Source organism: Hypomesus nipponensis, chromosome 14 (assembly GCF_054491055.1).
Source record: "Hypomesus nipponensis isolate SF chromosome 14, ASM5449105v1, whole genome shotgun sequence".
NCBI lineage: Eukaryota > Metazoa > Chordata > Actinopteri > Osmeriformes > Osmeridae > Hypomesus > Hypomesus nipponensis.
The window spans coordinates 23,296,710-23,323,236 of record NC_140374.1 but is presented as its reverse complement, the minus strand read 5'-3'; the positions used below and the strand labels follow the sequence as shown (position 1 = coordinate 23,323,236).

The following is a 26,527-nucleotide window of genomic DNA, read 5'->3' as shown; positions in this document are numbered from 1 at the left end:
ATGGCTAACCCTTCCTTTGGGTTAGGGTTATGGCTAACCCTTCCTCTGGGTTAGGGCTAACCCTTCCTCTGGGTTAGGGCTAACCCTTCCTCTGTTAATCAGCGCAGAAACGCCCCGCCAAACTTTTGACTGGTACTGTAAATAATACAGGTGCTACCTGTAGAGTAGTGTTCTTGTGCTTACCAGCCTCCAGCACTCAGCAGCTGGGACAGTTGCAGAGGTCTTGCTGTTGCTGCGGCAATATTCCGGTTGTTGTTTGTTTTGGCCTGGCTAGTTCCCATGTTGTGTTTGGGGCACCAGTCCTGCATCTCAAATGGCCCTGATCCTCGATGGCTCTCTGTGCTGAGGCCTACCACTGTAGCCAGCTGCCCAGAATTCACCCTCTCTGACTGGGTCAGTCTGGCACTGATCAGGGGGCCTGGTAGAAAACATGCTAGTCATGTAGTGGAGGATGTCTGGTAAAAAAACAAAACTGGACATGACCAGTGTGTTTTAGTTTTTCTTTGTATGTATCTTTGTATACTCAGGTGGTAGAAGTGCTGTGAATGCAGCTGCAGGGCCGGACAAGGGTGAGGCGGTTCTCTCTCTATATTTTATTCTCAACACATGAATGGTTACAGCTGTGTTTAAATCAACTGATATAGACATGAGCAAGACAGGGGGAGGATGGAGGAGGGAGAAAGATATATTTGCTACAGTATGATATTGCTTTATCCTACCATAGAAAATACACACACACACAATTTCTCACATGCGTGTTAATTCCAATATTGGCATTGGCCGTGTTTCCCAGATTCGATCGTTCTTAAGGACTTAAGAAGGCTCTTCAGAAGGGTTCGGCTAAGAAGGAACGCTAAGATAGGGGTGTTTCCCAGACGCGTTCTTAACTGCCTTCTTAAGATCCCGCCAAAGAAGCTTCTTAAGAAGCTCTTAGTGGGAGCTGTCCACCGCCGTGGTGTTGAAACTAAATCAATCGATCGATGCCAGGAAAATCGATCACCCACCACTTTCAGCGCATGAATCACGTGATATATTGATATAAAAATATAAATGTGCAACGCTACAACAGGCAACCACGCACGCTGTCCGAAATTATCATAAAAAATGTAATTTGTTTCCCCCAATGTTGACTCCATGGCTACGGCCTTGAGCCCTATACATGATAGCTGGTATGGGTTGTGTGATGGTAGCGGTAGTGAGTTTATTGTTGGGAGTAGGGTGGTGCTGATATCCGTGCTTGGTGACTGGTGGTGACGGCGTAGGGGCTGATAGACATCAAAAGAGATTGACAAGCTCCTCTCTGGTCTGGACACCAGCTTGGTGGAGTGCTGCTTGGGATTCGCGGGGGGCAAAGTTGGGGGCTTCATCTTCCGATGATTCCCCATCTTCATCCTCAGGAGGCCGCTCATCTGCTCCAACGCGCACTGCTTTGTTGTGCAGCGAGGCTGTGACAACAATCAAGCGGCAACATTTTACAGGTGACAAGCGCAGCCCCCCGACGAACGATGGATACATCGGAAACGACACTTCCACCGGTCGAACACCCGTTCAATGTGGGTCCTGGTGTGTGTGTGGGCCTCATTGAACCTCTCCTCCTGTGGTGTTGCTTGGGGTTGATCATCGGTGTCACAAGGTAACTCCAGAGAGGGCCACTATCCCCGAGGAAGATGTTCCTGCCGGACTCTCCTCTAGCCTTCTGCCCTACTGCTGATTTGGCCCACTCAAAGCTGTCGTGTGTGCCTCCTGGCCACCTGCATGCAGCGATGTCCGTGATGAGGCCATCATGGTCCACTGCCACCTGGGTGTTGATGGCAGCGTAATGTTTCCTCCCAATCCAGCACGGATCCACCAGGGAGGGATTGTGGATTGGGATCAGTGTGCCATCCACGACACCGATTACCCGGGGGATCCCAGCCATGACATGAAATCCACTGTGGACCTGGCGGACCTCGTCCTGTGTGGTGGGCTTTTGGATGTGTGTCCGGGCATGGCGCAGGAGGATCGGTGTTACGGCCACACTCCGTGAAACCGATGCCTTGCTGAGGATGGTGCCGTCCCCCACCACCTCCAGGAAGCTCCCCACTGCGTAAAAACGCAGCAAGGCCAGGAGCTGCACCTCCGGGCTGAGGGCAAAGTTGCAGCGGGTTGGGAGAAGTGCTGACGCACTAGGCATTTATATAAACTATCTGGCTTCGCGCACCGCGACGCTGTTGATTAGCAGGGAGAATATGCTATATTGCAGCAATGGTGTCTCACTCGCGTGGACTTCAGCAACGCTTTTATATAGACTGGCAGGTGGAGCCTCTCTTGAAGAGGTTCCAGCCGAGTTCAATTACAGTTAGTTTCCCTGATACCTGTGAAATACCACAGGGTTGTTGATGTTTTTATATCTAATGTAAACTCAAGCAGATGCCGAATGTTTGTGAAAACGTAATGAGTGTAATGATTCATTTTATTTATGTAGCTACAGGAACACATGGGCAATTATTTATTTGATATTGTTATTTTTCTTATTATGCTATAATTTTTCTTGTGCTGCAGCTGTGGGCGCACATTTATAATCACGCATGGTTTTAGTATTCCTTTGAGTGTCAGATATAACTTTCCCTGACGCTGCAGTGAGCGTTTGGTCGCTAAGAAGGCTTCTAAGAGTGGATCAGGCTGATCTTACATTTCCTTCTTTGTGAAAGATCTTCTTAAGCTAAGAACGACTCTGGGAAACACGTCCTTCTTTCACAGGGCTCTTAAGAGCGCTCCTAAGAAGCTCTTAGCGCTTAAGAGCTTCTTAACGAATCTGGGAAACGCGGCCATTATTAGTCCCAAAGGAATATTTACTAAGGGTAGTAATGTCTAAACTACTTATCACAGTGTCAACACGACAACAACAATAGTTACTGTCTGAAAAGCTATCTTGAAGCCCCAATTCTCTCAGCTGTATAACCAACCACTGACTTGCATTAAGCCCTGACACAACCCCCAACTCCACAGAAACATCTACACACACAATATCCACACTTAAACACTGACTCAGTCCATAGAGGAAAGTGACTGTCTTGGAAGGTTAGCGCTGACTTCGAATCTAAAGAACACGTTATCTCACCCCACCTCCAGGTAGAGGCCTCACCCCTACCCTGTCCCCGTCCTCAACCCTTCTACCCACCAAACCCCCCCGCCATGCCCCACCCCACCTCTTCCCCCCGCCATGTCCCACCCCACCTCTTCCCCCTGCCATGCCCCACCCCACCTCCTCCCCTTGTCATGCTCCGCCCCTCCCCCCTGCCACGCCCTCACCGGGCTGTACGGATGTTCCTATACTGGCACAGCAGCAGCTGTCTGAAGGTGTTCTTGAAGGTTGTATTGCAGAGCGCGTAGCATGCAGGGTTGATGGTGCTGTTGATGTAGCACAGCCAGTAGCCGATGGTCCACAAAGAGCTGGGGATGCAGGCAGAGCAGAAGGTGTTGATCAGCACCATCACGTTGTAGGGCGTCCATGTGGCCACAAACGCCACCAGGATGGCCATGATGGTGCGGGTCACCTTCTTCTCCCGGGAAGGTGCCCCCCTCTTCTTAACCTTCCTGTTTGACCTCTGATTCGTTACCTAAAGGAGAAATCGTCAGTAAACTTAAATTTTATTAATAAATTAAATTAGTTCTTTATTTGACGTCAAAGTTAGCCTTCCTATATGATTCTATAATTCATGTCTATATTTTCTGTGTTCATCATGAATGGTCACCTTGAGCAGTGTCCGTGTAACCATGTTTTGCTTCTCATTGGCGGGGGCAGAGTCTGTCTTGGTTCTGGGTCCAGTCTGGGAGGGGTCTGTGAGAGAGGAACCACATCCAGAACCTGGGTTCTGAGTAGACCTCTGAGCTTGCTTTGGCTTGGTCTGGAAGGTATTCTCCTCTTCCCTGTGATTGGACATGGGGATGCTGACTGTGGTGGAGCTTTCATTGGTGGAGCTTTCTCTGGTTTCCACCCCTTCCCAACGCCTCAGACCTCTGCCATTCGGCTGGCGCTGCACCATCTCTCTTTCCTTCCGTCTATCCTCACCCTCCTCTTCCTCATCCCCGGTCATGGTGCAGTTGTTGGGTTGGACCTCACCCCCATCATCCTGGCTCTGTGACGGGCCTTCACCTAGGCTGGTTCCCGAGGGCTTCCTTCTGCTCTTCCTCACACGGCTGCGACTGGCCCGGGAGATGCGCCAGTAGAGGGCGATCATGATCCCGACCGGCAGGTAGAACGCCGCGATGGCTGTGCCAAAGGTCACAGCGGCATTGGAGAAAAACTGGATGTAGCACTGACCGGGTGGCACTGTCCGGCCACCTACGACAAACTGCCAGAACAAGATGGCGGGCGCCCAGAGGATGAAGGACAGAACCCAGGCCGCAGCGATCATCAGACCCGCCATCTTGGTGCTCCGCCTCGCTGGGTAGCTCAGTGGCTTGGTCACACAGAAGTAGCGGTCGAAGCTGATGATGAGCAGGTTCATGACGGATGCATTGCTAACGACATAGTCCACAGCCAACCACAGGTCACACACCACAGGGCCCAGGGGCCAGTGGCCCATCACGATATAAAGAGTGTAGAGATTCATGGAGCCCAGGCCAATGATGAGGTCAGCACAAGCCAGCGAAAACAGGAAATAGTTATTGACGGTCTGCAAGTTCCTGTTTACCTAAAATGAAACGGAGGGTGAAGGATATTCTTTCATAAGAATCTGCAGGAACAATGTATTATAAATTGATAATGTCACAGACTTTATGGATAAATCACATCAGTGATCCTACGTTCTAACCTCTCTCTCAGGCTGAAACACCTGGCACAGAAACATCCTGAACTGACCTTGATAGAGAGCATGACCAGGATGTTCCCTGTGGCTGTGACCAGGCTGAGGGACCCAGCCACCAGGAGGATGACTACCATCTCCACCGTGGTGTAGGGACTTGGGCGGAACGTTCCACTCACATTAACACTGTGGCTGAGGTTGCTTGATAGGGTGGAGTTGAAAATCTCCATGGCCTTGTTTCTTCTTTTCAGAGACTGCAGCACACAAAGGTTTAGGACTCAGCGATACAACCTGGGAATCAAAATAGGATATCTTTTAGGATTGTATTCACCCTGGAAGGTTAGGGTTAGGGACACAAGATTGTGAGTGTGTGAATGCATGTGAGTGGGTGTGTGCGTGTGTGTGGATGCCTGTGTTTTTTGTCCCTTGTTATCCTTCTAATGGAGCGACAGCTGCTTCTAAACCTAGTTCCTTTGTAATGCCTGATGTCAACACTATGAGAAGGGGTGTGTGTGTGTCTTTGACCAGGTGTTAAGGGTACCAGGTGAGCAAACAAGCCCTTTCCCACAGTGTCAACTTCTAGTCCTTCCCAGAGTCCCACATGTTGATATCAGTGAGGATGGTCTTCTGTTCTACCCATCCAGAGCCTGTTTAAGGAGAGCCTTGCCACTCCCTATTAAGCCCCATAGTACCGAATTTGCAGTTCCACCAGAGTTCCACTGGGGGTGATCGCAAGCGAGTGCATGTTGAATGGGAGTCTATGGAGCTAAACGGCTAAATTTGTCTCTTTTGCCTGATTGTCGTTGAGAAATCTCAGATTTGATTGTAGTTTTTGCATGTTCAACATGGATTATAGGTCTAAAGTTGAATGAACGAGTACTTATGTCCTTTTGATTTCTTACAGGGTGAGTCGTTGTTGCCTATAACACGCTAGCATTCTGCTAATGAATGCTGATTGGTTAGTGAAGGACTGATACGACCAGAGCTCTTGCTTGATGGCATCCGAAGCGGAATCAGAATGTCAGAGCATTAGCAACATTAGCAACAACATTAGCAAGCCAAAACTCTTTCTAGCATGTGTATTGACAGGGAGAGCCTAACCTGTCAGCTGTGTTGTCGATGCCCTGAGAGAAAAAAGTAAGTGACCAGAGCTTGCCGTAAAGCAGTAGCTCTGGTCGTACAATGTGTATGACGTCAATTACATTTTCAAAAGCTTTTTAGAACAGAAAGGCGACTTAAAAAAAATCTAACAGCCAGCAGTGTGTATTGTTTTTGCCTCCCCTTTTGAATTCAGAATTCAAATGACTAGACAAAAAAATTTATCCTGAGAAAAGTGGATTTTGAGGGGTATAGCTCCATAGACCTCCATTCATTCTGCACTTGCTCGTTAGCGCCCTCACATGGAACTTCAACCAGTTCAGAACCCGGAAGTTTCCCGAGAGTGGCAGTTCTCTCTATATTAGACATTCTCTGACCCATCTTAACTATTTACCCAAACAGGAAGCGCGCAGCACTGGGTCAGTTCCACTGTGTCGCCTGCTGAAGTGTTGCTGTTTTGGAGCTAGCCTATCTCTACAGCATGGGCCTGAACCTACATCCAGCACTGGTTGTTAATCATTCCTCTCATTGTGTGACTTGGCTCTTCCCTCAGGTCTGGAGGTATCTGAGCTACGCCACGTCCTGACCAGGAAGCTCTGGCTCCTAGCCCTGCGATGACCTGGAAGCACCAGCCAGAACAGGATGTGACCTCACAGGTCACACATAATCATGTATGATTATGTAACCACGCCAGTCTCTCCTTCACAAAGGAAGGATTCATTTGCATGTTGCGGTCGCCTCCAAAGTCACAACATGACAGTTGAGTGTACAGTTAATCAGGGACAAGAGCCAAGTCAGGAATGTCAAACTGCACCACTAATCCAGCGGGCTCTGAATATAATGTTCACCAAACTCCAACAGCCACTAACTAAGAAACAGGCAATGCTTCAAGGTGGAATCATTCTTAATACGGTTTGGGGCTTTTATTCATCCAACCCAGTGAGCTAACGGAACATCCCAGAACTTGTTTCGACTGGTGAGGCCGTAGAGTGGTGTGAGACAGACTTGAAGACTGACTCTGATAGACGTCCCTGTCGCCACGGCTACGACACATCCTCTACTCTGGCCAGAGATTGGTTGTCAGGGGCGACCCTTCTTACCGGCCCACTAAGAAACAGGACACCTATGACCGTCTGTGGAGATGAAACAATCCTTTGCTCTGACTATGTCCTTAGTTGATTGACTAATCCACCCTCATCACCGTCATCACCTCTTCCTCAGTACCAATACATCTGTTGCTCACGCCTTCAGCCTGTTCACTGAACACAGACACACATTACCTGACAGCAAGCAGACACACAGCAGCTCCACGCCCAGAGGGCCACGCTCAGACACACAGCAGCTCCACGCCCAGAGGGCCACGCTCAGACACTGAACTAGTAGCAGCCACACGACTGAGAAGCACCACAAGCCCACATCATAGTTGGTTGGAGAAACAAGATTATATCTTTAAAGATAATATCATTTGTTCTGATCAGAAAATCAATGGATAGACACTCAGGAGACACTGAGAAGGAAACTCATGGCCCTCCTCTTCCCTCCCCTCCTCTCCTCTCATGGGGGTTGTGTATTGCTGATGGTCCATTAGGTTGGGTGATAACATCGTACCTGAAGTCTGCTTCCTCAGCCGGCTCAAACCTTATTACCAGTCCTCAGAAGCCCAGTGTGACTGCTTCCTGTAGCCTTCCCCAAACCTCAGCGGCAGGGCCTTCTCTGTGTGTCTTACATGTATGTAACTGTGTTGCATATGTGGAGGTGTATGCTTGTGTGTATGTTCGTCTCAATAATGCATGGTATTTTGTGGAACAGATTCACAAAGCATAAGCGTGTAACTATGACATAACTATGGGGGGGGGGGGGGGGGGGGGTGCATGGTTTACATTCCAAGAACCAGAGCAAGTGCCTTCACCTCCTGCCCTTATAACGAAATCATGATCCACCCAACCAGACTATTAAGAGTTCCCTTCAGATCGGGAGTGAGTCTCGATTGAGTTGGGGAGTTCAGACAAGGAACTGCTAGCTCATCCAACACCAAACCCATCCCCCTCACCAATAACATCTTGCTTACTGGAATTGTGGGCAGTCATGCATGGTACTCTATCTGGACAACACACACTGTTTCCTTGACTGGGGGACTGGTTGCTCGCCCACCTACTGGCCCCTCAGTCTCTTCCCCTCATCTGTCCATAGGGTTCGGGTGGGTTAGGATTAGGGTGGGACGGTAGGGACATGTGCCCACCAATGTTAGGAAACATGTAATGGTCCTCACCAATAATTGCAAGTCTAAACATATTTTTTACACTCCTTTAACATTTTCTGCTCCACAATTGGTTAACTCTCTCAAGGTCAGCGTTATTCCTGATTGGCGGGAGAGCACTGATCACAATGTGTACCAGGCCAGCCTGTGTCAGCTAACAGTGGTCAGGTGTGTGTCGAAGCGAGACTGTGAGAAGATATTTAATGATTGGCTTTTTGGCAGGCTACTCCTGTAAGGTATATGTTAACATTGAGTGAATAATAAACAATAACATCAAATTATATTACACTCCTGTATACAATTGTTGAAAATGTATAGTATTTCTAAAGTTAACAAGCCTTTGCTAACTCTGGAACACAACTACGGAATTGTCTGCTTGCTAGCTATCGGACATGCAATTGTCTTGAATGGAGACTATGCAGTAGTTGCGGTCGAAGCTATGCTAGCTAGTACCTGCAAACTTGTAAAAGGATTTGGTAAAACCCACCGATGTTCAAACCAAACCTACGCCCTTGCTTCCGTCTATCCATGTGTCTGCCTTCCACTGTCACTCTGAGATGTTTTGCTTCTTTGACGACCCCTGGGGTGACAACAGATGACCAGTAGTTACCTGTGACATTCGTTCAAACAGTGTGACTGAGGTGCCAACAAAGTGCCAAGTGATAACCTGGCTATTATATTACACCTTGGAGTGTGTGCATGCATGTGTTTGTGTGTAGGTGAGTGTGTTTGTGTATGTATGTGTGTGTGAGTAGGAGACATAAAGAGAGAGTGAACGAGCGAGAGAGAGAGAGAGACAGAGACAGAGTGAGAATTTGTATGTTTACTAGCTGTATGTGCTTGTGTGTGTTTATAATAATGAGGTAATCAGTGTCTGACATGGTTCTGCACTGTGTACACACACACGCACACAGACTGACTGCTCTAATGAAAGCCCTGGCACCAGCCTGGGATATTCACTACTGGTTGCTATGATTTTCTGAGAAGGAGGAGTGGGACATTTCACAGCCCTCTGTGCTCTGGTCCCACCAGAGAGTGCAATGGAGCACAGAGAAATGCAGCATAAATACAGGCATTAAGCAGCCTGACAGCTCCGGGTGCAGCTGAGGCACAATCAGCCTGACAACATGGTACTAGAAGCAACTGTGCTCGGAGAGCAGAGCAGCGGAGAGGAGATGGAGAGGGTGGGAGGGAGAGAGATAGAGAGAGACAGAGAGAGAACACATAAGAGAAGGGTATCTCCACCGCTGCAGCCAGAAGAGCAGCAGGAGAGTTAATGAGAAAAAGAAACATAATCAAATTTTCAATGCACAATTTTCATGGAGGAGTCTGTCTGAAATCAAATTTCCCCTGTGAACATCCAAACAGACAGTAAATAGACAGTAAATTGCTGGGGGAATCCTTGCAAACAGATACCAGGGAACCCAAGTTAACTACAGGCACCCCAGACGAGTCTTACCACTCCGAGGAGAGGAGTATCAATTACTGCACTATAATAGCATGGAGTACATGAATATTGCTGGATGTCCTGTAGGCCATGGAATATACTATCAATATCATTTAATTTCAGCAATTTGTTAGTTAATATCATCACAATTTCTCCAGTGTGTAATGTAATACAGAGAATATCCAGTTTTTGAGCATGCATATTTGACTGAGCACCTGGAGGAGATGGTGGCTGATGTACAATGGGAGTCTTCAGTTCTCGACATATGATCCATAAACCAAGCTGGTGGGTTGGGTAGAGGATGGAATGGTTGAACATGATTACCCAGAGAAGTGCGCCTGGGGGACGTTGTGTTGCAACATAACAGCAGCATTCACTTGAGAAGAAGAGGACAATGACCGAGCTCGCACACCAGTGAACCATCAGAAACATGTGGGGTGTGAACCACATCGCTGATTAACATGTTTTGGAAATTGGAGAGCGCCCAAAGTGCCTTAAAACAATCGCAGCTAACAATACATTTATAAAAATTTTAATCGTCATGAAACTCAGCGAAAACAGGCTAAAATATGTTTTTAAAATAGTTAGGCTAGTTGAGGCCACCTTATCTTGGAGTAGAGTCTATGACGCAATGTCAAACTTCTACCCAAGTTTAAGTTAAAAGCTGGTCTGTTTAGATATTTACAAAAAAAATAGCTTACCTTATTCTAACCAAGGTGCAAGAATGATGGTCTGAATGACTTGTGTCCATATTACTCTCAATGTCCCTTGTGGTGTCCGACGAGTTGCAGTTTGATGTGAACGTCTCTATAGCTCTTTGGGATAAAAGAATCGAGACTGAGCGATGTCTTGTAACAACGCGCGCAGGCGTGTTTGTTTGTGTAAGAGCGCGCGCGAGAGAGGTGGGTAGGAGGAGAGAGTGAACGGAGCACGACAGCACCCCATGGATTTATGACATTGAAGAACTCCCAGTCCCTTGGTACCAAAGTATCTGATATAATCATTATTTTCAACTTGACTAGTTGCTGTCCTTGAATACAAAGAGTCTCAATATTTATTTATAAGTGGTCATAAGTTTGTATTATTTCTTTGGCTTCCTTGCCATCAAGCTGATGATTTGTTTATATACTGTAGAATATTAATAGTTCAGTCTACAGTTTACTGACTTAACAGTGCAGGGCGGGGAAAGAGGGCCAGATGGTTCTGTTCGCTCTCTGAGACAAAATGCAGCAAAACAGGAAGAATCTAAACCTGCTCTGGATATGAGCGTCTGCTAAATGACTTAACTAACCAGGTAATTATCTCTCTTCTGAGTTCAGTATCACTATTGAAACTTGAGTACACATACTTTAAACTGCTACTACTATTACTGAGTAATGTGAGACACAGATCTCCACCCTGATTCTGTTGCTGCAGGAAGCTGACCTTTCAAACTCTGTCATGGTGACCTTCACCAGGTGACGTCCACAGCCCCAGTCTCGGCATGACCTTCCTCTGATGGAATTACTAGTTAGAGCACTGGCACAGAGACCACTGCGCACAAGAGGGTGATGAGGAGGGCAAATCACATTGTCCTGTCCCTGCCCGGCTACATCATTGAGATCCCAACTGGGATTTACTCAAGTATATTAGGTTTGAATAGCAATGCTGACTGTCTTGGTACAGTTTAACATGCAGACTACATTACTAACCACAGCTGACCCAGAACGAGTCCTACAGTACAGGTGAAGAGGTCCTTCAGAGGTAATTAGGTTTGCGGCTGCTGGCAGGCTGCTGCTGCTGGCAGGCTGCTGCTGCTGGCTGGCAGGCTGCTGCTGCTGGCAGGCTGCTGCTGCTGCTGGCAGGCTGCTGCTGCTGCTGGCAGGCTGCTGCTGCTGGCAGACTCGGGCTGGAGGTCCCATGCTGTCCTTGGGAAATGGGAAACATCCCAAACATCCCAAACATCCCAAATGGGAAACATCCCACTGGGATGAACACTCTGAACTTCCACAAATAGTCCTGTAGAAACGCTACATGTTGGCCCACATACATGATGCCAAAATACCAGAGAGGAACAACACAAGAGGAAGAAAGATTGATTTAAGTGAAACACAAGCAGAGGGGTGGACTCAATGGGGGACTTTGTCTCAGTTAGCATAAGTGATGTCTCTTTCCCACTGGTGTGACATAATAAACATAGTAGCTACTCTAGATATGACTCTGTCTGGACTGGGGGTGTTGCCATGTTAAAGTAGACCTATGTGGAGTAGATACATGTACAGTACATACATGGATAATAAACATGTACATTACTCACATGTAGAGTTTATACATTTAAATGTAGTCTCCATATGCAACTGGTGTTTTATTTTTTATATATTTTTTATAATATCTCGTGCTTATTTTGTAAATTGTATGTATACTTCTGTCCACTTTGCTGCTGCAATGCCCAAATTTCCCCATCATGGGACAAATAAAGGTATATCTTATCTTATCTTACATGCATATTTATTTATGTATTTATATATACATTCATGTAAAATACTTAAGCAACTGTACATGAACAGTCCATCTGACTCTCTGATAGTGTAGCTCTGAACAGATTATCTGATAGTGTAGCTCTGAACAGATTCCTCAATGGAGTCACACACTCCAGGCTCACTAACGTGCATGAAGTGAATGTGTTTCCTGAGCGGAAAACATACTCCGGATACAAACTCCACAGCCTGGAGGTACGTAGACAACAAACAATAATGAGTGACAAAAGCCACCCTCCTCAACACACCCTCTGTTTCTCTTTCTGTCTCTCTCACTCTCTCTTTATCTCTCACACACACCTTTCCCCTTCCATGAACAGTGTGCAGAGCTGTGATGATGTGTGTGATGTACCAGAAGGTCTATAGTACTATGTCCTCTCAGACCAGATTCCTTTTGAAGCTTGTGAAGTAGAAGTGAAGGAGCAGTAAGGGGGGGGGGGGGGGGGGGTGCAGTGAGCCCCCTGGGGGCTAACAAAAGCAGGTCACTCTGTAGGGTCCAGATGTGTAAACACAGATGTACCACATATACACTACCACACATTGTATCTGACAGGCAACTCACTAACTGTGCCGCTCTGACTAAACACATCAGCAGCACGCCCTTTCCTTGTAATACATTATTTTATACCTCTAATAATAGTCACTTACAAAGAGTAAACATATTAGATTGTATGGTGAGCAGTCAGCGACACTCCTCCAGTCCTGTCTGTCCTTTGTCACCAGACTGCCACCTGGGGGGCTCTGGTCAAAGCAACTGCTTTTGAGCTTGTTCCATCATATCCTATGACTGAGCCAGTGAGAGGAAAGTGTAGGATCTAAACTGAAATCATAGAATGAAAAACCTGGAAGATTAGTACACCCAGTGCAACCTGGACCCATGCCACTCCTCAGCTTCAGAACAGATGAGTTGATATCCTGGCAACTTGATGAACCCAAGCTTGTGTGTAGCTGCCAGATAGGAGAACATAAACTTTCTTCTGCTTGTTGAAATAACTAGACACCCACCAGTAGGTGACAGTGTTTCCTCACAAAGCAGGCCCCTTTACTGATAACAATTGAATCTGTGTTCCGCCCACGACCCTTTCCATCTCCTGTGTTGTCATTTGAATAATTACATAATGTGTGATCTGATTCGAGAACTGCTTCATTGATGGTTTGTCCTGATCACAAAGGGTTGTGGCTTTTGTGTATCAAATCAAATGTTACTTGTACAGCCATTTTTACAAGCAATATCACAGAGGGTTTCACACATGCCCATAAAGATGCACCTAAATCAGAGAAGGAAAAACTCCCAGGAAAACTCTGAGAAAAAGTGGAAGAAACCCGAAGGAGCAGGTCCAGAAACAATTGCAGACAGAAAGAGATGCAGACCAGCGGCTGAATACATTTATGCAGCAAGAGATAACAAATACAAATTTGCAAATGGATGATGAAACAAACATCCAGAGTTAAGAATCAACAGCGCTGACACAGCACTCCACATAGGTGCCTGTCAGGTTGGGCAGTAATGAGCCACAGGCCTGGGAAGTACAGGATCAGAACAGCACCACTGAATGGCCAGATAGATGGACAGGAAGGGACCTGGAATTCTGTTTGGTCCATCATAGGACACCAGTGTCCACATTGGCGACTAGGTCCAACATTGGCAGACCGGAAACATTGCTCCAAGACTGGCTTTAGTTAAAGCCTAGTACTGACAAATCTGAATGACAGAATCCTTCATGTAAACATAGCTAAGCGTTTAGACTGTTTGAGAGTGTGGTGAGGCTTGTCTGTAACAGAAGCATGCTCTAGTGGTCTAGTTCCACTGTGGGGATCACATACTACACTGCCTTGCTGCTCTGGATCTCCCCAGTGGGACTACCTGTAAGGATGTGTAAAACAAACTGAATAGAGCCTAGGGGCAGGCTATGCAGCAGTTCTCATGGGTACCATGTCACTAAAAGTCAGAAGAATGCATGTATAGTACACACACATACACAGACACATACACACACACATACACATACACACACACACACACACACATACACACACACAGGCTAATAAGTCCCACGTGGCAGGCCTGTCCTTGAAGATCTTAATTACGATCCCGGTGCAAACAAGCTGCTAATGCATGTACCTCATAATACACACACACATACAACACTGATGGTGCTAGCACTTGCAGATGAGAGGAGACAGAGCGGAGTTTGGTCCTTAGAGACAGCATGATGGGGTGGAGTCATGGCAACCTTTAAAACAACTAAACAGGGCTCCAAGTCATCCCTCCTTTGGCCACTTTAAGAAGACTCCAAAAATGATCTGTTTCAAGAAGAGTTTGTAGTGGGTTAAATATTTGCCAAACAACCCAAACTATTCCCCTACGGTTTAAAGGAAGAGGGTAAACAATGTATGTAATGAACAATGTATATTAACATTAACCAAATTATGCCAATACCATTGGAATTAAAGTTATTTTACTGTAATTGTATAGTCAACGGAAGGTTAAATAAAATATATATTTAATAACATTTCAAATGAATAAATCAATTACACGGCAAACATGTTCCAAAGTGAAGGTTTTAAATCTTACCTTCGATACCTTGATTATTGTAAATCAGAGAGAGAAAGCAAGAGGTTAGGAAGGAGTAGGACAAGCCAGAGCTGAGGAGAAGGTCTCAGGAGATGAAGAATCTACAGAACAATGCTTCACAATTCCCTTTATACCCAAGAACAACCAATCACACCATATTTTGACCCTTATCAACATATGACTAGCAATGCAACAGTAAGTTACACAATGAGGTGTGAGACCCATCAAGCAGAGACTCTGTCCAGCGACTCCAGATTTGAGCATATGAGAAGTGGGAGCAGGGTGACACCCAGCCCTACAAGTTCATCATGAGAACTGACAAGTAGACCTCACTTAAGGCAATTTTGACTTTTGTATTAGATTTTTACTATGTTGTAATGTGTAACGAAAGCCTTCTGACTCTCTATATAAACACCCCTCTTCAGTGCAGCTAGGGAAATCTGTTCCTGTGAGCGGTTTGGAAATATCATACCTCTGGTTTGCATGGCAGGGCCATCTGGAATGGAAATATCATGTAAAGTATGAAGGACAATTTTGACCACTGATATCCTCCTGCATAACTCAAGGCACAATTGTACCTGGCATGGATCACATGCTAAGATCACCAACCAAAGAAACATGAAAAATGAAAACAGTCAGATATTATAAAACTTAATTTACCACAGTTGGTTTGTGTGTGACATGGAGAAGGGATACCATATATATATTTTTGATGTAATTATAAATTTAAGTGACAGGATCACTATGACCTCATGTCACAACCACACTTTGCTATTCATATCCCTGGCAGTACTTCCACAGGCTACAGCTTGGAAGTGTCCTTGACGTATCTGTGACTGAGCCTCAGAACAGAGCACAGGTGTGGCCCCGCGGGGATCATAATACCATTATTTGAAAGTCTAATGCTCCTGGATGTGGTTGGAGGGAAGGGCACACCATTGGGTTATGACCCTTATGTAAAACATGCCAGATCAATTAGCAATTCATATTGACAATTTATTTACTTTCTCAAGAGTAATAAGGTCAGATCTAAAATTCATATTGCTATCTCTAAAAACATTATTTTAATGTAACTTTAATTTATCCTCAGATAATTAATATTCTTATCTGTGGAATTGCCTCTTCACCTGAGAGCACCTTACTGTTTAGTGTCTTGCATTGTCACCTCACAACAACAAGGTCCAGGGGTTGATTCCTTCTGGGGGACTGTTAGATCTGCAATTCATCGATAAAATGTGCGTTCGCCTATCACCTGTTCTTTTAGCAGACTTAAAAAAAAAATTCCAGTCGAAAACGAATACAACAATTTAAACTGAGACAGGAGATTGGGTTTCATCACACATGCGCACACGTAAGGAGGAGCAGGAAACAACCCATTCAGCTGCTCATAGCGTAAACGAGAAGACGACCCTAGTTAAATGGAGACGGTGGCGGAACGTTTTTCTGTTTCAAATTAATCCAGGGAATCAAGGGTTTTTAAACCTCGCGTGCAGTCTAAATGCGATCAGTAGTAGCAGATTAAAGAAGACAACAACCGAGAAGGCACTGGTCTTTTTAAAAAGAAAAATAATTAAGTTCATTAGAAGTCTTGCTGTGAAAGACTGCGAAAGCAAGGGCGTGTTTGAATCTCTCCGGGGGAGACAACCTCCTACTAGCTTGCTAGCATAGCCAGCTTTCGCATGTTGGTGCATTGTATTAATTTTACCGTTTTAATTTTTAAGTCCTTTTGGGAACTTGCTTGAAGATGGGGTGTACTCTGAGCACCGACGACAAAGCGGCGCAGGAGCGCAGTAAAATGATCGACAGGAATTTACGGGACGATGGAGAGAAAGCCGCACGGGAGGTCAAGCTACTCTTGCTGGGTGAGAATTGCTGTCGATGACTTCGGTTCAGGCGATTTGCTGGAATATTTAGTCAATGGAAGAGTAATAAAAAAAATAGACCTACCCATCTATATTCACGCATGTGTTTATTTTAGTTTCATACATATTGTTATACCATTTCGTAGATTGCATTAGAATACGTCACATAGCGTTAACTTATGTTTGAACACGGAAATTTCCATGCATGAATTGTTTCCCACAGTACAACAGCAATAGCATAATCTGAACGAAAAGTTGGCGCTGGCTAGCTAACGTTAGCTAGTACAAGCAGTAAGCTAGTTGGCTAAAGACAGTCAGTAAACTAGCTTAGCCATTATCGGCCAGCTGTAAAAGCTAGCACTCCACCTGTGGCTACTTCCGCTAGCGATTATTAGCTATTAATGTTAATTGGCTGGCTAAATAGCCTAGCGTTGTGAATTGGAAAGCTTTTATAAACTAGTGTCCGTCTGTTTTGATGTCGTTTGCGTAAGTAGTTAGACCAGCTCCAGCTAGATTGGTATAATAGAAGCTTAAAATGAATGAAGGTAGCCTAGCTAGTTTTCGAAACTCATTGCCCGTAGCAGCGGTGTGACTAACTCATGTAACGCTAATCGCAACGAACAAAGGAACTTAGTTTCTATATTCCATTTTGATGTGTGATACGGTTCAATTGAATTGGGCACTTTTAAGTACGGTATATAGCGATCAGATGACCAATGTTCAAATTCGTCAGACGCATTTACATTGATAATGAGATGGCATTCGACATCTACCAAACGTAGGCTAGCTAACGTTAGCTCATAGCTAAAAGTTAAACTAAATGAATTGGTCTCGTAAAGAAGCCTAACCCTTGCTAACTCACCAGGCAAAGTTAAATGTCAGCCTAGGCTATCCCAGAGGTAAATGTATTTGATCCCCATTTCCATTAAATGTGCTTTATTGGGCATGTATGGTGAAAAACCCAACGCAAGACCCGAGTAGCTTGTGTGTTTACATGCAAACACTAACCCACCACAGTCAGACTGGAAGAGCCTCTGGATCACCAGGACATTTCCATTGACATCTAAAATTGATAAGAAAACAAAGGTAAACTCACAACAAAGACTAGGATGGAAATCTTTTTGATTTGTTTGATTGAAGTAGTCATAGTTGGGTTGATTGTCCACACAGTCTCATAAAGCTGCCAACCTCAGTTAAAAAAACTAGTCTAGATAGTTGAACTGTTGATCTTCAAAAATTAAAAAGCATTTGTCTATTTGTAGTTTTCGAATATGCTTAAAAATGACCTGGGTCTTAAAAATGTGTAAACCGAATTAGTACTGAGAATGTAGTTTGAAATCATTTCATTTGAAAAAATATTGGATACCAAGAAGTCTGGCCTGACCTTACTCACCTACTGCCTCTCCTTACCCTTTAGGATGTCTCACTCTCGTCACCCAACCTCTCCCCTCACCCTCCTCACCTAACCTCTGCCGTTATTATCCTAACCTCTCCCCTCACCCTCCTCACCTAACCTCTGCTGTTATCCTCCTAACCTCTGCTGTTATCCTCCTAACCTCTGCTGTTATCATCCTAACTTCTCCCCTCACTCTCCTCGCCTAACCTCTGCTGTTATCCTCCTAACCTCTGCTGTTATCCCTCCTAACCTCTCCCCTCACCCTCCTCACCTAACCTCTGCTGTTATCCTCCTAACCTCTCCTTTCACCTGTGCTGTTATCCTCCCAACCTCTCCCCTCACTCATCTCTCACTCTGGTAGTTACTGTGGCTAAGGCCCATGCTTTCAGCTGGTTTCGTGGCAACCAAGAATGCTTGGTTCACGTTACAACAAATAGGGTAAACAAACACAACGAGGGCACAGCAAGTTGGCAGGGCCAGAGAGAGGCCCTTCAGGCCACCTGCTACAGTGGCAGCTCTGCTCTGAGAGCTCTGCTCTGAGAGGGCTGACATTGATGCAACTTGCGTCTTTAAACGATTTAACTTTGCCTGTGCCAATAACACAACACTGTTGTCCTGGTGTCTCCAAGTCCTGACTGGACCTTAGAGCAGCTCCCTGTGACTGGCACGTGGTGCTGTGAGGGGGGAGTGCTTCTGCGGCTCACAGCCCTATGGAGCTTCAGCCTCATGGTTTTCCCCCCGTCTTCTTCCACCAGCACCTGCATGGAATGATTGGGAGCGTCTATCTCAGTAGGAATGAGTGGACGGAAAATAGGATGTTAATTTTCATGATGGACCACCACATAGATGGCTGTCATTTTTATGTGATATCTAGCCCCCTATAACCTATGTGTGTGTGTGAACAGTGACTCATAAGCTTATTGCATTTCCTCTGCCAGGATTGTGCCAGGGGTGTCTGCATTAAGGCAATAATTCCCAGATGAAATAATCTTCAGATGTGTCGTGAGTGGAAGGATAGTCCCAGATGAAGGCTGTTTGTGTTTGAATGTGGATCTGTGTGGTGATGTAGTAGGGGGGGCTGTTCATTGTGCACATCTCTGTGGTCCTGATGCTCCAGAGCTGAGGGCGTGTCCTTACACATATCCACCTGGGAAGTCATCCATGGAAACTGTTTGGAAAAAGGCAGGCACAAAATGATATGTCATTAGCTCATATATTTGGCAGGTGATTGGATGAACCATCTATATATCACAGACTACCTTCAGCCACACCTGTAGCTGCCAGTAGCTCCTTATAGGACCCTGATTGGTCTGATCCACTGTGGTTTGGGCAGAAACAAAAAACTTTGAGCTTGGCAAGATGGATTCTTGCAGGGTTGACATCCAGGGCTGTGTTTCCCGAAAGCGCCATAAGCCTAAATTGATCGTAGAATCCATCGTAGGACGAATCTTAGTTTTACGGGCCGTTCCCAAAGACATTGTACCTAAAGTGTCTCTTGAAAATTCGTAACTCTTTAAAGCGCATAGATTACCTTACTTCTTACAATCATGTTTGGGAAACGCACGTAAGAAATATCGATGGTTTCGTTTTTTGCTCGATCGTTGCTACAATCCATCGTTATCGGGAAACGCAGCCCTGACCGTTTCGATCTTCCAGTCCATCCAGCCCATGGTTATCACCCTCTCACACACTCCAGCATTCCACATTTTAGAATAGAATTCTGTATATTCTTAATCTACCTTTTTTCTCCCAATATCACACCGTCACACTTTTTATTTCCACCAAAATTCTTCATCTCACCTGCAGTCAGTTAGCCTCTGCTGCTGCCTAGTCAGAGGGCTCGTTCACACGTGAGGTGTATGTTGTGTGTGTGGGGCAGCAGTGTGTCTGTCATTAGGGGGACAGGGAGCTGTTCCCCAGAGAGGCCATGGGCCCTGCAGAAGGAGGTAATTAAATAGCTGTGATCTCAGGTGAGAGCGCACACACCCTGAGAGACTCTGCTGTAACAACACAGGACAGGCCTACAGAGACCATGTTAGTGTGGAGTAGAGCTGACACTGTACTAAGGTAGTTAGTGTGGAGTAGAGCTGACACTGTACTAAGGTAGTTAGTGTGGGGTAGAGCTGACACACTGCACTGGGGTAGTTAGTGTGAGGTAGGGCTGCTAACTGTGTGATCTGTAATCTAATTGCCTGGAGGATCTAGTTGATTAATCCATTGATCCAATTACAGTCCAGGCTCAGAGATGGCTACATCAATGAGCTGATTAGGCTGACACTCATCTACTCTGACCATAGTATTCTGTATCTGTATATAAAGTCACTGTTCCATGGATTCCATCATGGATATACCCACAGCAGGTGTTGCATGGGGCCTGGCTCTGGGAGGGTCCATCTTCCTCCTCTCATCTCCCCCTGACATGTCTCCTTGCTGTACAGGTGCTGGGGAGTCTGGGAAGAGTACCATTGTCAAACAGATGAAGTAAGTCTGTGCCTGTGAAGGTCACATTACTCTTTTTTGAACCTTCTGAAACCAGCAGTGTTCTCCTGGCATCATGTTCACCTCAGTGCTCTGTCAGGACCCTAGTCATGCTCTCTCCCTTCCTGCTCTCTCTCTGTTGGTTTGGCTCTCGCTCCCCTTCTCTCTCTCCTTCCCCGCTCCCCCTCTCTCTCTCCTTTTTCTCTTTCTCCCCCTTCCCAGGATCATCCATGAGGCAGGCTACTCAGAGGAGGAGTGTAAGCAGTACAAGGCAGTGGTCTACAGCAACACCATCCAGTCCATCATCGCCATCATCAGAGCCATGGGGCGCCTCAAGATTGACTTTGCTGATGCAGCGCGAGCCGTGAGTATATTGGGGCGTGTGTCTGGAGGCAGTATCTACTGACCCTGGACCAGTCTGAAGGGGTAGGAGGCATGCACACTGCCACTGTGATCAAAACTATAAACTGGAACTAATAATGATACAGGAGTGCTCATGCAACGATGTGTGATGTCATACTTGTCTCTCGTATGACAGCTTCCTGCTCCTCTTTTTTTCATAGAAAATAGCAGTATTGTCCAGTCAATTTGATAGTGCTACTGTTGAGGTTGTGGTGTGTCAGCCCTCCTAAGACCAGTTTTCCGCTGGAGGAGGGGTATGTAGAGGGGAACAGGGCTCATGGTGAGGAGGGGTATGTAGAGGGGAACAGGGCTCATGGTGAGGAGGGGTATGTAGAGGGGAACAGGGCTCATGGTGAGGAGGGGTATGTAGAGGGGAACAGGGCACATGGTGAGGAGGGGTATGTAGAGGGGAACAGGGCTCATGGTGAGGAGGGGTATGTAGAGGGGAACAGGGCTCATGGTGAGGAGGGGTATGTAGAGGGGAACAGGGCTCATGGTGAGGAGGGGTATGTAGAGGGGAACAGGGCTCATGGTGAGGAGGGGTATGTAGAGGGGAACAGGGCTCATGGTGAGGAGGGGTATGTAGAGGGGAACAGGGCTCATGGTGAGGAGGGGTATGTAGAGGGGAACAGGGCTCATGGTGAGGAGGGGTATGTAGAGGGGAACAGGGCTCATGGCCAGGAGGTGTCCCACCTGTCCGTGCCTGACGAGTCACACTGTCTCTAGGACGACGCCCGGCAGCTGTTTGTCCTGGCAGGCTCAGCGGAGGAAGGCTTCATGACTGGCGAGCTGGCGGGGGTGATCCAGCGCCTCTGGAAGGACGGGGGGGTCCAGGCCTGCTTCGGACGCTCACGGGAGTACCAGCTGAATGACTCTGCTGCATAGTGAGGCTCACGTGTATATATTCAAGTACACTAGTGTTGGAACAATGTGTGTTAAATTGGGTTGGGTCAGGTACTGGTATGCAGTGCAAATCTCGGGTCCGGTCAGGTAACTCGTTTTGCTAGCCCATGCACAAGCATAATACTATATATGCTATAGACTACATATACTGTATACAATGCATATATTTTTACAACTTTGCATATTTGTTCTTTTTTGATGTTGTATAAAAAAAGGTATTCTGATGCTACTGCATAGATGTTGCTAGTCAAGTTATGAGAATGTCACTGCTTTGATGACGCTATCTGATCGGGTTATGTGACCAATACACCACTTTGAACATGCATCTTATACATGATTTCAGCATTTTTGCCTACAGTGCAACTCAAACAAGTCTTTTGAAAATGATCCCAAACAAGTGACATTCCATGTTCCAGTGCCGGACAGCATTTCAAATAGACTGATGTACGTTACGTGTCGAGTGAGGTATGGTGGGCTGTGGAATCCACTTTTAGTCCCCATGTTGCGAGTCTACAAGAATAGTCCATGTGCACTGCGCTTGTGCGCCCCAAGTCAGACCCGAGACGACCCAAAAGGACCTGACCGAACCGGTGGGTCGAGTACCAGACCCACTGTGACCCAATCCAAAACTGACGTACACACGTGCAGACATACAGAAGACTTCTCATGAACTTGATCGAAGGGTCGAATCGTGACTTGTTTTCTATACATGCTGTGCTATATCAATGTAGAATTGTAGGCCTACTATGATTGTAGGCTTTCATTAGTGTGTCGTGCTCCGTGTCTCCTTCAGCTACCTGAATGACCTGGACAGGATAGCCCATGGCTCCTATGTGCCGACCCAGCAGGACGTGCTGCGCACCCGTGTCAAGACCACCGGCATCGTGGAGACGCACTTCACCTTCAAGGACCTGCACTTCAAGTCAGCACTGCCACTTGATTCTGTTGTTCCCACACGTACACACACAGTTTATGATCTCTTAGTAAGGTCTGAGTCAGGCGTCTAGGGTTGCCCCAGGTCACCCGCTGCCTGACTGCCTGCCTGGCTTGCTACCTGACTGACTGCCTGCCTGGCTTGCTACCTGACTGACTGCCTGGCTGGCTGGCTGCAGTGTGCTTGGAATAGTGTCACATTTGGAAATTTGTTGTCTGTTCAGCAGATGTTCTGTGGGTGTATTGTAGCTGTGTGTACACTCTTACTAAGAGGATGTATTCTTAGGAGCATGTGTGTTTAATTAACTGTGTGTATGTGTGTCCTCTCCAGGATGTTTGACGTGGGAGGTCAGAGGTCAGAGAGGAAAAAGTGGATCCATTGCTTCGAGGGGGTGACTGCCATCATCTTCTGTGTTGCACTGAGTGACTATGACCTGGTGCTGGCCGAGGACGAGGAGATGGTGAGTCATTCCTCCTCTGCCTCTCTTCCCTCCTGCACTTTCCTCTTTGGCTGTCCTTACTCCTTTAGTAACTCTTCCACTTTCTTCCGTTTTACTCATTTCCCATCCCTCTCCTTCCTCCCCCCTCCCTCATGTTGAGTAACCAGCTGAACCCTAACCCGCCTGATTCTCTCTCGTCTCCAGAACCGTATGCATGAGAGCATGAAGCTCTTTGACTCCATCTGCAACAACAAGTGGTTCACAGACACTTCCATCATCCTCTTCCTGAACAAGAAGGACCTGTTCGAGGAGAAGATCAAGAAGAGTCCCCTCACCATCTGCTACCCAGAGTATGCCGGTGAGACTACCACGCACCACACAGTGTGCATGCACACACACACAAAAGTCTAAGGATTCTGCCCCCCCCTTCACCTCCATCTCTCCTCCCCTAATCCTCCCACCCAAACCCTCATTCCCTCTCCCAAACACTGCTGTCCCCCCTGACCCCCAGGCTCCAACACCTATGAGGAGGCAGCAGCCTACATCCAGTGTCAGTTTGAGGACCTTAACAAGCGGAAGGACACCAAGGAGATCTACACCCACTTCACCTGTGCCACTGACACCAAGAACGTGCAGTTTGTCTTTGACGCTGTCACCGACGTTATCATCAAGAACAACCTGAAAGACTGTGGCCTGTTCTAAGGTAACTGTGTGTGTGTGTGTGTGTGTGTGTAGCCGGCCAACTAGGAACATTTCAGATCTTAATGGCATTGAACAAATCTTATGGATTTTAGCTATTTTTGTATGTCATCAAAGAATGGAGTTCTGAATAGGAATTTTGAATCAGAAAAAAACTTCTTGCTGCATCCTGATTCATTTCTTGTGCATTTCTTGTTTGTGTGTGTGCTGCATGCAGGGCTCTGGCTGTCTGGTGAGGTGTGTTCTCTGGTCAGTGGATGAAGAGGACTTCTCGGATACCTGAAAGAGTCACTTTTAACCTCCTTATTAACTTATGTTGATCTCTAAAGGTTTTTAAAAATGCTGTGTAGAAAAACGTTTGTGTAAAATATTTGTACAACTGTCACTATGGATGATACTTTTTCACCATTTAAAAAAAAAAAAAAAAAGAGATTTTTTTTTTTTTTTTTTTACTTTTTTGGACTTTTTATAAAGGGGCCTTTGCAGTCTGAGAAGACACTTCTGTTTGTAGGTACTTGTGCCTTTGCATGCTTTTAGTTGCAGTGTTTGTTTTTGTCAGCTAACTTGTATTAGATGTAAGTAAATGTTGTCATTGAACTCCCCATCGCCACCACATCTAGTTCCCATGGTAAGACATCCCAGAGTATATATATATATATATATATATATATTTGTCTGTGGGACTGGAATAGACCAAGTAAGACCAACTCTCTTTATAGACCAACTCACTTTGAATCAGATTTACTGTGTGTGTGTGACTTATGAGTAAATGAGTAGGCGTGCATGATTGTGTTTGTGTGCACAATATAAATCAAAGGGACTCTTTCTCTATTACTCTCTCTACTCTTTTACTCTCTCTTACTCTCTACTGTCATAATCTTCTCTCTACTCTGTCATAATCTTCTTTCACAGTCTCTCACCTAAAAGAAGTGACCAAAAATAGCCACATGACAGATGTGTGGTCATAGCAACGGGCCTCCTCCAGGACCTGGATGGGGCAGCGGGGGGGGGGGGGGGAGGGAGGGAGGGGAGAGGGGAGTGGGGCAGGAGGGAGGGGAGGGGGGCAGGAGGAGGGTGGGAGGAGGGGAGGGTGGGAGGAGGGGAGGGGGGCAGGAGGGGAGGGGGGCAGGAGGGAGGGGAGGGGGGCAGGAGGAGGGAGTGTGGCAGGAGGGAGGGGAGGGGGGCAGGAGGAGGGAGTGTGGCAGGAGGGAGGGGAGGGGGGCAGGAGGAGGGAGTGTGGCAGGAGGGAGGGCAGGCGCTCTGTTACTGATGACTATTTGTACTGGTTTAGGTTACATATCTCCCTAAGATCTGCCCCTCTGTGCTCGTTTGATGGGGATGTTAGCGGACTAATTTCCATTATTTTGCTAATAAAAGTTGCTTTGGTAAAACCATGGCATCCTTCACAACAATGTCTACTGTAGTGTGTGTGTGGGGGGGTTAAGGGTTGGGATGTGAGACACCATATGCATGCCAGTGTGCTCTTTCTTTCTGCAATACAATAATCCTCCATTGTGTTTGTGTTAATCAGTATGTTTTACATTTTCAGTCAATCACAATTCATAATGTGACAAACTCAAGATAACATTTTTAAAATGCTGGTTTGTGTTGTCTCTCAGGTAAAAGGAGGTGCATGGTGCCAAGATAGGTACTGTTACAGTGCCATCTAGTGGTGTCTAATTGTAAATTGCAACTGAAAGTCTAAAATTAGTTTTCTACACTGCTGGTTTGGCAGTCTGCAGTGAATCATACAAAACACCCAATGTTACAAACACTATATACATTTGTGTGTCTGTGTCTCTCTAGACTGGTGTAGTCGACATTAGCTCCTTAACACTTATTGAGTTGAAAGACTCCACATTTTCACTCAGTGATCGGACTAAAGAAGGTTTTCAGGGCTATGGGTGAAAACGAATGTGTCTATTCTCAGTCATGTCGACATCGTTAACTGTCTCATACGTTTTTTTTTTTTTCGTAGACTGTTTAACGCTACGTTTGTTTTGCGATAGCCAGGAAATGAAAGAAGGTAACAGTTTTGCTTTAAAATGTAAGGAGTCTACAAAAGAATGAAAGTAAAAAGTTGTAAGAAAAATTAATGGAGTAAAGTACTGATAGCAGAAAAACCTACAAATACTTCCTATCTCTGATGGGTGATAATCTCATAATCCAATCCTGACAACTGGATTAAACTGTTAGATTTAGAATCATGACCAGTTGAAGGATGTTCCTCCATGGATTATTTAAGATTGATGAGTTGTAGGCTAAACTGAAAAAAGCCTTTGAAGATAGCCTAATTGGAAATATTAGCCTTGACTGAATCTGATTTTTTTTTGCATTTTAAATTTAGCTTGTAGGCCAAGTGGCCAACCTGAACTATTTTTATTGTGCAAAGGAACTCCAGCGTAGCATGTCGTCTAAACCTAGCTAGCCTGATGTCGACACCCCCCGACAAAAGACTGCCAAAGACGCCCGTTTTAGTGAAATAGGACGGCCATACAACCCACACGTGACTGAAAAATCCATACCAAGTGATCATGAGTAGTTTAGCCTAGCCTAAGCGCCTACATCAGACACTTGCGTATGCCTGCGAAAACATCTTTGGCATTCATCAACACCAGTGTGCCTAGTTAAGCTATTTAAAATGGAGAAATAAAGTATCCTAGGCCAATATAACAGTGCACACTTTTAAGTAACGGTTGTCACTTTTATTAGGCTACATTTCCTATTAATGTGA

General features: G+C 46.0%; 2 protein-coding genes across 3 annotated transcripts; one reads left to right on the top strand and one right to left on the bottom strand.

Annotated features, from left to right (window-relative positions):
* Positions 1-3,267: 3,267 nt before the first annotated feature.
* On the bottom strand, positions 3,268-10,372 carry LOC146259267 (muscarinic acetylcholine receptor M2-like). Its single transcript, XM_084672451.1, has 4 exons — positions 10,291-10,372; positions 4,844-5,078; positions 3,735-4,676; positions 3,268-3,599 (listed from the first exon to the last, which is right to left on the bottom strand). Exons 2-4 carry the CDS (start codon positions 5,015-5,017, stop codon positions 3,288-3,290), a joined length of 1,428 nt encoding a protein of 475 aa, XP_084528577.1. The 5' UTR covers positions 5,018-5,078; positions 10,291-10,372; the 3' UTR covers positions 3,268-3,287.
* Positions 10,373-16,045: 5,673 nt separating this feature from the next.
* On the top strand, positions 16,046-24,390 carry LOC146259266 (guanine nucleotide-binding protein G(i) subunit alpha-1). Of its 2 annotated transcripts, XM_084672450.1 has the most exons (10): positions 16,770-17,441; positions 17,560-17,628; positions 20,377-20,419; positions 20,639-20,780; positions 21,545-21,702; positions 22,515-22,643; positions 22,986-23,115; positions 23,299-23,452; positions 23,606-23,797; positions 24,011-24,390. In XM_084672450.1, exons 3-9 carry the CDS (start codon positions 20,415-20,417, stop codon positions 23,794-23,796), a joined length of 909 nt encoding a protein of 302 aa, XP_084528576.1. In that variant the 5' UTR covers positions 16,770-17,441; positions 17,560-17,628; positions 20,377-20,414; the 3' UTR covers position 23,797; positions 24,011-24,390. The 2 variants fall into 2 exon arrangements, with proteins under 2 accessions (XP_084528575.1, XP_084528576.1); XM_084672449.1 differs by lacking the exons at positions 16,770-17,441; positions 17,560-17,628 and adding an exon at positions 16,046-16,542.
* The last annotated feature ends 2,137 nt before the right edge of the window (positions 24,391-26,527 follow it).